At 45.8% G+C, this 14,498-nt stretch overlaps 1 protein-coding gene across 1 annotated transcript in view; it reads left to right on the forward strand.

Annotated features, from left to right (window-relative positions):
- ORC1 (origin recognition complex subunit 1) overlaps window positions 1–13,457 on the forward strand; it is a 29,273-nt gene extending 15,816 nt beyond the window's left edge. The window contains exons 8-18 of the mRNA XM_080657223.1: window positions 2–106; window positions 688–883; window positions 3,619–3,716; window positions 4,516–4,617; window positions 5,005–5,176; window positions 5,753–5,860; window positions 6,137–6,286; window positions 6,980–7,099; window positions 10,317–10,483; window positions 10,848–10,935; window positions 12,594–13,457. Coding sequence (XP_080513349.1) covers window positions 2–106; window positions 688–883; window positions 3,619–3,716; window positions 4,516–4,617; window positions 5,005–5,176; window positions 5,753–5,860; window positions 6,137–6,286; window positions 6,980–7,099; window positions 10,317–10,483; window positions 10,848–10,935; window positions 12,594–12,788 — 1,501 coding nt within the window. The 3' untranslated portion in view covers window positions 12,789–13,457. The remainder of the gene's footprint in view (window position 1; window positions 107–687; window positions 884–3,618; window positions 3,717–4,515; window positions 4,618–5,004; window positions 5,177–5,752; window positions 5,861–6,136; window positions 6,287–6,979; window positions 7,100–10,316; window positions 10,484–10,847; window positions 10,936–12,593) is intronic.
- Window positions 13,458–14,498: the final 1,041 nt, after the last annotated feature.

Here is a 14,498-nt window from a genome sequence, read left to right on the forward strand (position 1 = left end):
GGGAGGCACAGACACCAGAAGCTCAGGATGAAGCTACCTCCACTCCCCATCGTATCCGCAGAAAGAGTTCTCTCTTGACTTTGAATCGGATTAGGCAGCAGCTTCGGTAAGAGTGCTCCTTGGCAGGCAGAAATACGTTTATCACTGCCATCTATGGTATCTATTATCTTATTTCATTTCTTAAAGCCTCTTATAGTTCTTATTTGTTATTTGCTATTCCACTGAAATTCACCTTTTTACCTAGTATGTCTGGAATTATGTTAGTTTACATAAATGTCAGTTAGAAATGGGCAAGAAATGCTGTTCCAGGCATAGGTGCCTCTCGGGGCCTCATAATCATACCTGGCAAGACTGTTACAGGGATGCCTACAAGCATGAACTTTGATTCTGATACTCTTGAATGTGAAGCTGAGCTTTGTCATTTACTATCTGTATAACCTTGGGAAGGTTACATAACCTTCCTAAGCCTCAGTTTCTTCATCATGAAAATGGGAATAATAATATACAGGTCACAAAATAATATAAATAAAGCCCTTAGCAGAGTACCTCAGTAGCAAACAAGTGGAGCACATCTTATACTGCTCACCACAGCAGATACTGCAACACCTCTAATCTATACTAACCTGTTAGGGTGCCCCGATTTAGACTTCAAACACTGAATATCAGAAAATGTGTCCCACCATTCAGGTTTTTAGATGATCGCAAAAATGACAGAGAAGAGGAAGAATTTCTGCCCGCAGCAGAGATTGCAGACTCGGACAGTGAGGAGGAAGAGGCTTCGACACCACCCCTTCCACGGAGAATACGCAGTTGTGTGTCCAGGAGCCCGCACTCTTCCATGAAGTCATCCTTACACACCCCCTCCAAGACACCAAAGAAAACCGTAGGTTCTTTTAGCTTTATTTTCCATGAAGCATCCCTCTCAATTTAAAATGTGGTGGCTGAGATCACACTACTATTAGTAATAGCTGGGTTCTGAGTATAGGTCTGCTATAGGGCTGAAAATGAATCCAGTATTGGGGGTGAGGAACCTTTTTCCTACCAAGGGCCATTTGGATATTTATAACATCATTCGAAGGCTATACACAATTATGAACTTAAAAACTAGCCTGCTTGCCGAAACCGGTTTGGCTCAGTGGATAGAGCGTCGGCCTGCGGACTGAAGGGTCCCGGGTTCGATTCCGGTCAAGGGCATGTACCTTGGTTGCGGGCACATCCCCAGTGGGGGGTGTGCAGGAGGCAGCTGATCGATGATTCTCTCTCATCGATGTTTCTAGCTCTCTATCCCTCTCTCTTCCTCTCTGTAAAATATCAATAAAGTATATTAAAAAAAAAAAAAAAAAAACTAGCCTGCTATATTTGGTCAAACATTTAATTAACCCACCCCTAATGCCTTGGCAGGGCCAGACCAAATGATTTCCTGGGCCTTCTATGGCCTGCCAGCTGGACGTTCCCCACCCATGCAGTAGATAGTCATTTTTTGAGTTCCCTTTAAAATACAAAACCAAATGGCCAAGAGCCAAACTTCCAGAGGGAAGGACAAGAACTGGCACTTGATCGTTGCATTTCCCACAAAACCCAGTAGAGTGCTTTGTGTGTAATCAGTGCTCAGTGGGTATTGAATCAGGGCTGCTGAGCCATGTTGTCAGCTTTGCTCGGAGACAGGCCAGTAAGCCAGGACAAGTGGAATATAGAAATTGAGACAGATAGCTGAACAAACTGGCCCAGCAATTTATAGCCAGATACAGAAGGTCACCTGCCTAGAGATCATGTCTAGGCCTAAGTTGTATTTAAGCTCCAGGCCCAGAAAAGCAGCAAAACCAGGTAGGCAATGCCAGGACCAGCTGCAATAACTAATGATCCTTGCCCTGGCACCTACCAATCAATAGAGATCACGACCTTGAAAGGGCACACCTGGAGAACTAATGACTATTCTGCCGAGACCTCCCCTGATTCCTGCCTGCAAGAGAGAGATACCCAGCACACGTTCTCCCTCTGGGGAGCAACCTGCGCCATTTCCTTCCTCCTGTTCTCCCACATCTGTGACACTCGAAGGGGCCCCATGAGACTTGCAACCAGGGGAGCAATGGGCAGTGGCAGCTGTCCCAGTCTAACCCCCGAGCCTGTCTCTAAGGTCCCCTTTTCTCTGACTTCGCAGAGAGCTAAGGCAGCCCAGCCTAGGCTCTTCTGTTGCTTCTACTTTGCTAAACCCTTCCTTGTTTTACTGTCCCCGGATTTAATAAATATACCCTCATAGTCACCTGGTGAAATTTTTCCTGCACAAAGTCAAGAACCCACACACTACTGGCTGGTTCTAGGCAGACCTGCTCAGGGTCCCGTCTCTTGTCCGGTGACAGTGTCACTTGATACACCTGAGAAACAGGGAGTGCTACTCAGGTATTGGTAATGAATTGTGTAACTGGAAGAGAATAATGGATGTCTCTCCTGCTTCCGATGGAACTTTAACAGTCTTCCCATGTTCAGATGTGTATTAATGTTATTGCGACCTTCAGAGAAAGCTTTAGAGCAGGAGTCTCTGGCCAGTTAAATTTTTTTGTGGAGAATATTCTTTGGAACACCTCTATGGAAAGAAATCCAATAGATAACTTTTAGACTTGAGGCGATCTTACCTGGAATTCTTTTTTATGCAAATAGCTCACCTACCTTCTGGTTTGATTGCAACTCCTGGGTCCCACCAAGTAGAAGAGCTATAGGGTATATGAGGGCATCTTTAGCATAATAAAAAAGATCAGAAATATACCAAATTTTTGATAACCTTCTTTTTATTTATTAATTAAATTGATTGGGGTGACATTTTGATACATTCTGAGCAAGGTTTTCTTACTCCTTTCCTGTTTTCTCCAAAGTTAATAGGTGTTAAACCGGTAAACAAGGTCTAACCATGTTTTCAAACCGATCTATAGGAGGATCCTCTGAATCAAACCCAGTTTATGCCTCCCACTCAACCCTATGTTTGGGCAGGGTAGTTAGGATTTCTTCATAATTTCTTTTTTTTTTTTAATATATATTTTATTGCTTTTTTGCAGAGAGCAAGGGAGAGGGATAGAGAGTTAGAAACATTGATGAGAGAGAAACATCGATCAGCTGCCTCCTGCACACCTACTACTGGGGATGTGCCCGCAACCAAGGTACATGCCCATGACCGGAATCGAACCTGGGACCTTTCAGTCCGCAGGCCAACTCTCTATCCACTGAGCTAAACTGGTTAGGGCTCTTCATAATTTCTTACCTTTCCTTGAAAGCAATATTTTACTTTTAAATAGTATTTAATCCATACTTTCATTTATTCTTTCCCCATATTGCCACTGTTTTCAAATCCTAATACTGTGTGTAAATTGGAAAAAAAGAAAGTGTGTTTGGACTATGAAAAAAGTGTATGTGTGATGTGAGGAGAGAGAGAGAGAATCATGGTATTTTATACATAAAAGAACTAAGGAATTCACCACCTCTCTTCTTTTTAGCAAGTCATCAGGAATCAGATCTGCTAATGTGTCCTGAATGGTGTTTTGCTTTGTTGTTGGGTTGTGTGTGTGTGTGTGTGTGTGTGTGTGTGTGTGGTGTTTTTCTGAAATATGTTCTCTCTTTTTCTGAACACAGCCCAAGCCTAGAATGCCACATTCTGCCACTCCCCAGATCCGCAGCCGAAACCTGGCTGCCCGGGGGCCTGCCAGCGTGCTAGAGGAGGCTCGGCTAAGGTAACACTGCTCATGGGCCCCTTTCAGATAGAAAGAGATGGGCCTCTGCTTTCATTCACATGAAACAGGAGTAATAATAGAGTAAAATGAACGTGTGTGTTCAGAGAGAAGAAACCTCTCCAATAGTGTCTGGGTCAGCTAATGCAGACCGGTTCTAGGAGTAACCTTCCTGTCTACTGCCATCCTTTTCTCAGGGATGGAGGTGATTAGTCAGGACGCTACTTCTCAGGGGCCGTACTCTTTAGAACTGTGTTGGGATTTTTAAAAAATATACAAGCCTTGGCTGAAACCGGTTTGCTCGGTGGATAGAGCGTTGGCCTGCGGACTAAGGGGTCCCGGGTTCGATTCCGGTCAAGGGCATGTACCTGGGTTGCGGGCACATCCCCAGTGGGAGGTGTGCAGGAGGCAGCTGATCGATGTTCCTCTCTCATCGATGTTTCTAGCTCTCTATCCTTCTCCCTTCCTCTCTGTAAAATATCAATAAAAAATATTAAAAATATACATATATATATACAAGCCTATATCCTTCCAGAAATCAACCGAATCAGAATCTCTTGCGGGATGAGGTTCAGCAATGTAATTTGGGGAAAGCTTCCCAGGTGACGTGTACCTTTGGTTAGCACCACTGAGTTGGTGATTTGCAGGGAGAAAGGGATTATGCAACTACATGAAGAGATTTGAGAATGAAGACATTCCCTTGGGTTTGTGATTAAGGTTTTATATAGAAACTATAGATAAGCCTTTCAGTTATTGAGTGGATGGTGGAATACTTCTAAAATCTTCCTTTTCCCTTACTTAGTCTGCATGTTTCTGCTGTACCTGACTCTCTTCCCTGTCGGGAAAAGGAATTCCAAGATATCTACAACTTTGTGGAAAGCAAACTCCTTGATCATACGGGAGGGTGAGTCATGCTGAGCCCGGTAGGATGGTCGGGGAAGAAGGCTCCTGCTGGTACACCCCTCAGGTGTCAGATTAACCAGATGGTCTTTCCCCAGTGTCAGGAGAACAGGCAAAAGCCTAAAGCTTCTAAAGCAGCTTTCTGTTGTCAAAGTTATTCTGTAGGAATGGGAATTCTGTTTTTCAAAGAAAAATGACACTGGCATTGCTTGTGGAATGAATGATTCTATAGAAACAGGCCCTGCTCTAATCAGCTTCCAAGGATGGTCCTCACTGCCCCCACCTCCACATTTCAGGGCTCTTGGTCCTTCCTTCAGCACACATTTGCTCACTCCTAACTGGTGAGGCAGCTGGCACAGACCTAACCCTCACGCCGTCCCTTCCTGCCTAGGTGCATGTATATCTCTGGGGTACCTGGGACCGGGAAGACTGCCACTGTACACGAGGTAATACACTGCCTACAGCAGGCGGCCCAAGCAAATGATGTTCCTCCCTTTCAATACATTGAAGTCAATGGCATGAAACTGACAGAGCCCCACCAAGTCTACGTGCAAATCTTGAAGGTAAGCAAAGCAGTTTGGGCTTTTTGGAAAATACAGTTTCTTGGCACATGAAAAGAAAAAGGTTTACTTAATTTTGTGCATGTTCCATATTTTCAACATGCCAGGCATTGCCCTTTGAGTAGAGATAGCAAGAGCAAAGGCAGAATTCCTACCCACAGGGACCTTACATAGGAGCTCCTCATGAATTGTTGGAAACCAGTATTTACTATCATCATGAAAACCATTTGCGCACAGGAGGCAGTGTGGCAGACTAGAAAGGGGTTGGAGGTAGGCGCGAGTTTGCACCTCACTCTTGGTTCATTAGCTGTTCTCTTGTAACAGATAACGTCCAGTTATAGAGTCGGGAAGTAATGATTATGGAGGGGCTTCTGGGACTACTTTGTGGTTCATTTGCATTTCAATCACACAGACGTTCTTTATCTTCAGTTTTGGTGCCTTCTGTGTGTAGGGTAGAAGGCAAAGAGTTTAGGATCCTGAAACCTTCAGACTAAATAGCTTCCTCTGTTTGCAGATTTAACTTTAAGCCCAAGGGAGTGCGTCCTTAGAGTTCACCCTACCTGTTTTCCCCCAATGCAGAAGATGACAGGCCAAAAGGCAACAGCTAACCATGCAGCTGAACTGCTGGCAAAGCGCTTTCGCACCCACGGGTCCTCTCAGGAAACCACCGTGCTGCTTGTGGATGAGGTAAGGAGGTGCCCACAGAGGACTGGGAAAGAAGCCGCGTGGTTGTTGACCGAGATGTTTTGGGAGCAAGTACTGGCAGGAGGGAAGTTGAGCTCCTTCCTTCATCTGAGACTGTTCTCTCGTGGCAAGTGGCACGTGTCTACTGACTTCCTTGCTGCTCTGCTGATGTGCCCTGAGAAGCGCATGCAGCTAAAACAGTGGTGACAGGTCTTCACTCTGGGCCCTGGCGCGGTCTCTGTGTGGTTGACCCTGCATCTCTCTCCATTTCCCTGACAGCTCGACCTTCTGTGGACTCCGAAACAAGATGTAATGTACAATCTCTTTGACTGGCCCACTCACAAGGAGGCCCGGCTTGTGGTCCTGACCATTGCCAACACCATGGACCTGCCAGAGCGCATCATGATGAACCGCGTGTCAAGCCGACTGGTAGGTCCTGGGGCCGTCCTCACGTTGTTCTTACAGATCCAGAAGCTGTGCTAAGGAGTCCTGCAAAAATGAATACATAGGACACAAATAAATGGGAAAAGTACGAAATGTGGTTTCTAAAATTCTTCTCATTTTAAGTTGGAATTAAACTGTCACCATTGCATGATTTGCTGCAAACATATCTTGATGTTCTGCTGCCTGTGTACTGTTAAGCTGCAGAGCCCTGGAGGTTTAATTATTTTTAAAATGTATTTTAAGCACTTACCCTTGCCAGGCAGTGTTAGATGGCTAGAGCGTAGCAGTGAGCAAGTCAGATGTAGTATGTGCCCTCGTGGACCCCTGGTTCAGCCTGAACCTCAGGTACTTATAAGCATGGCGAGTGAGACCAGGAGCAGTGCCTGTACACATCATAGAGCTGAAGAACCTCCTGTCCACTCTCATCGGAGCTCCTCTACTTCTCAATGATTCTGGCAGAATTAAAGGATATTTTAAACTAAATGAAAAGGAGTTGAGAACTACTGCCCTACAAGATGCCACTGGCCATTGTCAGTCACGAAGAGCTGGAAGCAGTGGGAGTCCCAGCATGAAAACTGCAAACTGTTCTATGGATTTGGGACTGGTGGGTAACTTTCCACCAGGGCTATCAGAGAGGACAATCAGTGAACTTGTTGCTCTGTCATCTTGGCTCCCCAGGGTTTCACGAGGATGTCCTTCCAGCCTTACACCTACAGGCAGCTGCAGCAGATCCTAATGTCCCGACTAAAAAATCTAAAGGCCTTTGAGGATGATGCCATCCAGCTTGTTGCCAGGAAGGTAAGTCACCCTCAGGAGCTCCTAGCTGTACCTACAAAACAGGCGGCAATTCTTTGCTGAGCCCCTGTTGGTGTAAGGTCCTGTGCTGGGTGCTCTGGGAATAATGAGAAATTTAGGAAATCTTGTAAAAACAAATACAAAAGTAGAAACGAAGTTTTGAAAATTTCCTGAAATCTTATTGTATAACTGATAGGGGGCTATGACTATGGTGGGCTTAATCAATCAAAACGAAAATTAATTGATTCAGGGAGCAGACAGCTTTGTATAATGAAAAGGGCTGAATAGTTAAATAGACAAACCTGCTTTGAATTCTGGCTCTAACACTTAATAGGCATGTGGAAGGTTATAGGAAAGTTACTTCAAAACTTCCTGAGCCTCAGTTTACTTCTCTGAAAAATGGTAATAATACTAGCTACCTCATAGGGTCATTGTGAGAATGAAATTCAACCATGTCTATAAGGTGCCTGTAAGATTGGAGTCGCTCAAGGAAATAGACACAGTCAGCAAGAGGGGAGTTTACTAGAGGGAATGGGGGTGTGGAGCCACAACCGGGGAAGCTCAGGACTCAGCCTCTGCTGTCCCTGGGGTTGAATTTTATGCACAAAAACCTCAAGGGGTGGAGGCTGGGCAATGGAGTTCGTTGTCCTTCAGACCGATCAGTGCTGGCTGTTGAGGCTGTGGGCTATAAGCGGCCGTTGTTATCCTTGGCCTGCTATCTCACCCTCCGTGCGGCTGCCTCCTGTTGAGCCAGATAGGATGACCGCTGGCTGTTCCACGAAATGAGGCTGAGGCCACTTTCTCGTTCAGGACTTTCTAGTCCGTTCAAGCCAAATGTCCTCTGCTGGCCTGTCAGTGTCTAGCAAGGTGCACACCCCATGGTAGGTATAAAATTTGGACTACATTCAAGCATGTCAAACTTGGGGCTCACAGGCCACAGGCCTCGTTTACGTCCTCCAGGCTCACTGGGAGAATGCCAAATGAGATTCCACTAAGACAGTGGTCGGCAAACTGCGGCTCTCGAGCCGCGGTTTGCCACTCTGTTGACTAGTGAGTTTGCCGACCACTACACTAAGACTTCTCTGAGGCTGCTGAAGAATAAAGTGGGTTAAATATCTCCCTCAAGCTGAACACAAGAAACCACACATCCACCGTATTTTGGCACTTAAAAAGAATTATAAATGTATTTCTAGTGTCTTGCCTGGGATGCTGTGAACTCTGAACACCTATAGCAGCAGCACATGTCTGCAACACCTGCTCAGAACTGGCTACTCACTGTGTTAGGTTCTGGGGTCAGGAGAGCCAGAGAGATGCTTGTAGGTTCACCTGCATCAGTAGAGAAATAGAGCCCCCCTAGGTATTTCAAACAGATAGAATTTAATATTGGGAATTGGTTACCAAAGGGTTGGAAAGGAAAGTCTAGAAGAGAGTGAGAGAGAAAAAGTGAAGTTAGAGATTAATAGCTACAGGAAGCCATTCTCACTCTCATGGATGAAGGAGCCAGACCATGACCTGCTGAGGCTGCTGAGAACTTGCTGCTGCCATTGGAACGATGCTGCCAAGGAAGACAGCAGCCTGCGGACTGCACTGCCCGTGCCCCTGCCCCTGCCCCTGCCCCTGCTGAGCCCAGTGAGGAGCAGAGAGTGGAGCTTCTCCACTGCGTCCATGCTCCGCAGTGAGAAGTTAGCTGCCAGGGCATCTAGGAAACGCGGTTTCCACTGAACTACAGGAAAGCATAGATGGAGCTCTGAGCCAACAGACAAAGCCTACCCTTTGCCTATTCGGCATTTATTCTCACCCTTTACCCTATATTAAACTTCCAGGAACAATAGCAGGGTCCACAAATACCCCTTAAATAATTGAAGATGCTGTCACTTTCCCAAAAGAGAGGCACAAGGCCTCATCAGTCATTATTTCCATCTCTAGGTGATCTGCTCCCATTTGAATTTTCTTAGAATAAAGGTAATCATCAGTAATATTTCTTATCTATAATAATAAAAGCGTAATATGCTAATTAGACTGGACAGCCAAACACCTTCCAGACATCATTCTGGACGGATAGATGAAGCTGCGGCAGCAGGGGGCAAGGCAGAGGCAGTTAGGGGCGATCAGGCAGGCAAAGGTACATAGGGGTGATCAGGCAGGCAGGCAAGTGGTTAGGGGAGAAGAGGCAGGCAGGCAGAGTGGTTAGGGGAGATGAGGCAGGCAGGCAGAATGGTTAGGGGCGATCAGGCAGGCAGGCAGAATGGTTAGGGGCGATCAGGCAGGCAGGCAGAATGGTTAGGGGCAGGCAGGCAGGCAGAGTGGTTAGGGGCAGGCAGGCAGGCAGAGTGGTTAGGGGCAGGCAGGCAGGCAGAGTGGTTAGGGGCAATCAGGCAGGCAGGCAGAGGGGTTAGGGTGATCAGGGAGGCAGGCAGAGTCGTTAGGGGCGATCAGGCAGGCAGGCAGGTGAGCGGTTAGGAACCAGCGATCCTGGATTGCGAGAGGGTGCAGGCTGGGCTGAGGGACCGCCCCCTCCCCTGCACGGATTTTGTGCAGCAGGCCTCTAGTATTAAATAAAGCTATGGATTTCTGCCCTCCCTACTTTGGAGTTATTTGTAAAACCAAGACAATGGTCTCGACTCAGGGAGGAGTCCCAGTCACAGTAAAAGTTATGTGCTGCATGGTGACATTTTGGCCAATGAAGGACTGCATATACAACAGTGGACCCATGGAGCTGAAAAATCCCATATTTAGGTATTTGCTAGAGCCATTGTAATGTCGTAGCATAACACATTGCTCAGGTGTTTGTGTTGATACTGCTGTAAACAAACCTGTGCTATGAGTTGTATGAATGCACAGCACATAAAATTATAAAGTTATGTACAGTACACAATACTTGATAATGATAATAAAGGACTGTTACTATACTATTCATCATTATTTTAGGTGTATTCTTTCTACTTATAAAAAGGCTACACCATGTAGGTTTGTGTAAGTGCACTCAGATATTTGCACAGCAATGAAATCGCCTCAGGAAGCATTTCTCAGAGCGTATCCCCATTGTTAACCTGCACGTGCCTGTGATAACCTATATCTGGGCTTCCTCCAGTTCTCAACTAGGACTTAACTTCAGGCTTAAGTCCATTCTCAACAATGGCTTCCTTTTTTTAGCTGAACACAAAATCTGTTGGTTGGTATGGCAAGGGAACCTCAAGGAATACAATGATCCCTCTTGTAGGTAGCAGCCCTCTCTGGAGATGCACGACGCTGCCTGGACATCTGCAGGCGTGCCACCGAGATCTGTGAATCCTGCCAGAAGCCCGGCTCCCCTGGCCAGGTCACCGTGGCCCACTTGCTGAAAGCAGTAGATGAGATGTTCTCATCAGCGTACATCACTGCCATCAAGTAAGATGCTTCTGCTTCCTGACCTTGAACCTTCTTGGAAAGACCACCTGGAGAGGGCCACGGTCTGGGGAGGCCACGGAAGCTTGTTTTTCTGCATTTGCCGAAGACGCTGTCCTTTTCCTTAAGGGGCATAGTCGGGGTGCTGGTACCTTTCTAGATGTAGTTTCTGTGTTTCCTTACTTCCAAAGTGGCATTTATTGTATCATTTTAAGTCTCTGGGAGGGTAGGAGGACCCCTTACCAAATAATATAGGAGGAAGTAGTTAGTCCCCAGTTTTTTCCTGTCTCTAAAAAGGCAGGAAAGCTTTATTCAGCTTTCCCCTCGGTGAAGACACCGAGAATTCATGTCTTCATTTTTCTTTAAGAAATTCCTCTGTTATGGAACAGAGCTTCCTGAGAGCGATCCTTGCGGAATTCCGTCGATCAGGACTGGAGGAAGCAACATTTCAACAGGTGGTCAATCTCCTTTTTAAAAATCCGTCTAGATTTTGGTCTGGTGCCGTTAAAATATGTGGGAATTTCAATTGTGTAATAGTTTGTCTCTATTTTGTGGTAATCTGGTAATGCTAAGGAATATCAAACCAGCACCTATTTTTATGTGATATTTTTATTTATTGAGTTGCATGAGGAGACCTTTAGCAACTGGTTTCTACATATTAGATTGAAAGTTTACTATGTGCCAGATACCGTTCTAGGATGGGAGGTTCAAAGATGAACAATCAAAAGTCAATGCCCCTGTCCTGACCGGTTTGGCTCAGTGGATAGAGCGTCGGCCTACGGACTCAAGGGTCCCAGGTTCGATTCCGGTCAAGGGCATGTACCTTGGTTGCAGGCACATCCCCAGTAGATGTGCAGGAGGCAGCTGATCGATGTTTCTCTCTCATTGATGTTTCTAACTCTCTATCCCTCTCCCTTCCTCTCTGTAAAAAAATCAGTAAAATATATTTTTTAAAACATCAATGCCCTAATATAGTTTACATGGTGTAATGGGGCCGAGGCTTTCAGAATGAGCCATGTTTAAAATCACAAAGGTCAACCCAAACCGTCTTTGAGCATCATTTCAATTATATCTGTAAAAGGAAGCCTGAGGTCTCATGCCTTAGTGGTTTACTTAAAACCACTGTCCACAGGCAATGGCTCCCTTAGAAGGTGAACTAGCAAAGGTGTGTGTGTGTGTGTGTACCTGGGAGTGTGTACCTCTGTGTATGAGCATGTTTTAGACATACAGAAAAAGATTTCCCTTCCAGCTACTTCTTCCTTTACTTCTTTACATTCTTTTTAAAACATTTAGTTGCTGGTCATATTTTGCCCATTATTCTCCTTCTAGAGCCTGAAACAGCTCTTCTGCAGAATGACTTTCATTTTTAGTATGTAAACATTTCCTGAACATCTACAATATGCCATTAACTGTGCTGTGAACCAGGAATCCCAATCTGAATTGGTTAATATCCCTGCTTCTGACAAGCTCCCAGTATTGGTGGGGGTTAGGGGTTTGGGTGGGGGTGAGGGATGGACTTACAGTTAGAAGACTGCCCAGAAACTACTACAGACTTGCCTGGCCCACTTGGGGCTTTAGGTCGGAATCCATGTTTCCAGCTACCCTCTTGCCTCTTTATTCAGTGTTGTCTCTGTGCTTTTCCAAGGGTCATGCCTTGGTACCTGCACACTGTGTCTGCTTAGGAAAATACCTTATAGCAAAACTTAACTGGAATTATGACAATGTCCATCAGCCCCTGGATACCAGGACTGTCTGTGTAACAATTTCTGTACTAGACATTTTATATCCATTACTCAAGAGATATTATAATACATTTAATAGATAAAACTGAAGCTCAGAAAGCGAGATGACTTGCCCAGGGCGTCATATTTAGGTATTTGCTAGAACCAGGATTCAGACCTGCTATCCTGATTCTGAAGGTAGTACTGCATTCTGCCTTCATTTGTGCCCCCATTGTGACAACCTTTGATGCCTTCCAGGGTATTAAATATCCTGGTCAAGAAGTATCTGATTTCCCTAAAAGAAGAAATAAATGATCAGATACAGACCCAGGACTGCCTTTCCTCTCTTAACCTTCCTGGCAGCTGACCTCAGATTTGCTTTTTGTTTCCAGGTATACAGGCAGCACGTGGAACTGTGCCGGATGGAGGGGCTCCCATACCCCACCATGTCAGAGACCATGGCAGTGTGCTCTCGCCTGGGCTCCTGCCGCCTCCTCCTCGTGGAACCCAGCAGGAATGACCTGCTCCTTCGCGTGCGGCTCAACATCAGCCAGGGTGACGTGCTGTACGCCCTGAAAGAAGAGTGAAGAGCTTCACAAGGGAGGACTGAGCTGGTTTTAAAGAACCGGATTTTATTTTTCTAAGCACATGGACTTTTTGTGGCAAAATATAAAGAAGGGAAATGACTACCGTGTAGTTGGGAATTTTTTTAAATAATTTGCTTTTTCCAGAGTGTTTGGGAAAGTCATAGTCATTACAAACATCAGATTATAAAACCTCCCTCTGACTTTTATTTCTGTTAGTAGCCCCACCATTTATTTAATGGTAACATGCCATGTATATCAATATCTGCACACAATTACTTGAATTGGTGTAAAATAGTCTGGGAAAAATATGTAAGAAATTGGTTATATTGGGTGCCCCTGGGAAAGAAATGGATGGCTATGATCAGGAGTTAGAAAAAGACTTTCACTATTTCATATATCTTTTAACTTTTGAGCAATGTGAATGAAACAAACTTAGTTTACAAAAAAGAAATGCTGGCCAAAACTGGTTTGGCTCAGTGGATAGAGCGTCGGCCTGCAGACTGAAGGGTCCCAGGTTCAATTCCGGTCAAGGGCATGTACCTTGGTTGCGGGCACATCCCTGGTGGGAGGTGTACAGGAGGCAGCTGATCCATGTTTCTCTCTCATCGATGTTTCTAGCTCTCTATCCCTCTCCCTTCCTCTCTGTAAAATATCAATAAAATATATTTTTTAAAAAATAAAATAAATAAATAAAAAGGTACCATCCGCCCTAACCGATTTGGCTCAGTGGATAGAGTGTCGGCCTGCGGACTGAAGGGTCCCGGGTTCGATTCTGGTCAAGGGCATGTACCTTGGTTGCGGGCACATCCCCAGTGGGAGGTGTGCAGGAGGCAGCTGATCGATGTTTCTAACTCTCTATCCCTCTCCCTTCCTCTCTGTAAAAAATCAATAAAATATATTTTAAAAGGTGCCATCCTAATAAAGAGGCAATATGCTAATTGACTGTCATACCCTCACAAAGATGGCAGCGCCCAAAGCCAATAAGAAGGGAATATGCTAATTGCCACGCCCTCAAAGATGGTGGCACACAGTCTCCTCAGCCCCCCCCACCCCCGCCGGGGTGGCAGGCGTGTGGGACGACCAGGCCCACCCCCCAGGCGGGTCCAGCCGCTCCGCGCACCTGCCTCTGGAGTCCCCCAGTCTCCTTAAGCCCCCCAGCTGCCCAGGGCCGGCCTAAGGTGCAGGCAAGCCTCGGATGGCGGCTGCCCAGCCGCCCAGGGCCACCTGAGGCTCAGGTAATCAGGGCCGGCCCAGGCTTGTGCTGCTGGCAGTAGTAGCAGCAAAGGTTTGATGGAGGCATCGCCTTCCCCTGATCGCGGGGTCACCTCCCACCCCTAGGGGCTCCCAGACTGTGAGAGGGGGCAGGCTGGGCTTAGAGATCCCTACCTCCCCCTCGCTCGAGTGCATGAATTTTCATGCACCGGGCTTCTAGTATATCATAAAAACAAATCTTTAAATGAAAAAGACTTAGATGGCACAAAAAATATAAGGTATCTAGGAATAAAGCTAATAAAGAGATGTTATTAATCTCTAAATAGAAATCAATTCCAATCAAAATCTTGGCAAGGTGTTTTTTTTATATAACTTTGCAAGCTAATTCTAATATTTATTTGGAAACCACCAATGGGACAAACTAACACCTAAGCTTCCTCATGAGAAACACATATCACCCATGTAATAATAGTCCTGCCAGAAATGTTTGACCTAAAT

Source organism: Plecotus auritus (assembly GCF_963455305.1).
Source record: "Plecotus auritus genome assembly, chromosome: 2".
Taxonomy (NCBI): Eukaryota; Metazoa; Chordata; class Mammalia; order Chiroptera; family Vespertilionidae; genus Plecotus; species Plecotus auritus.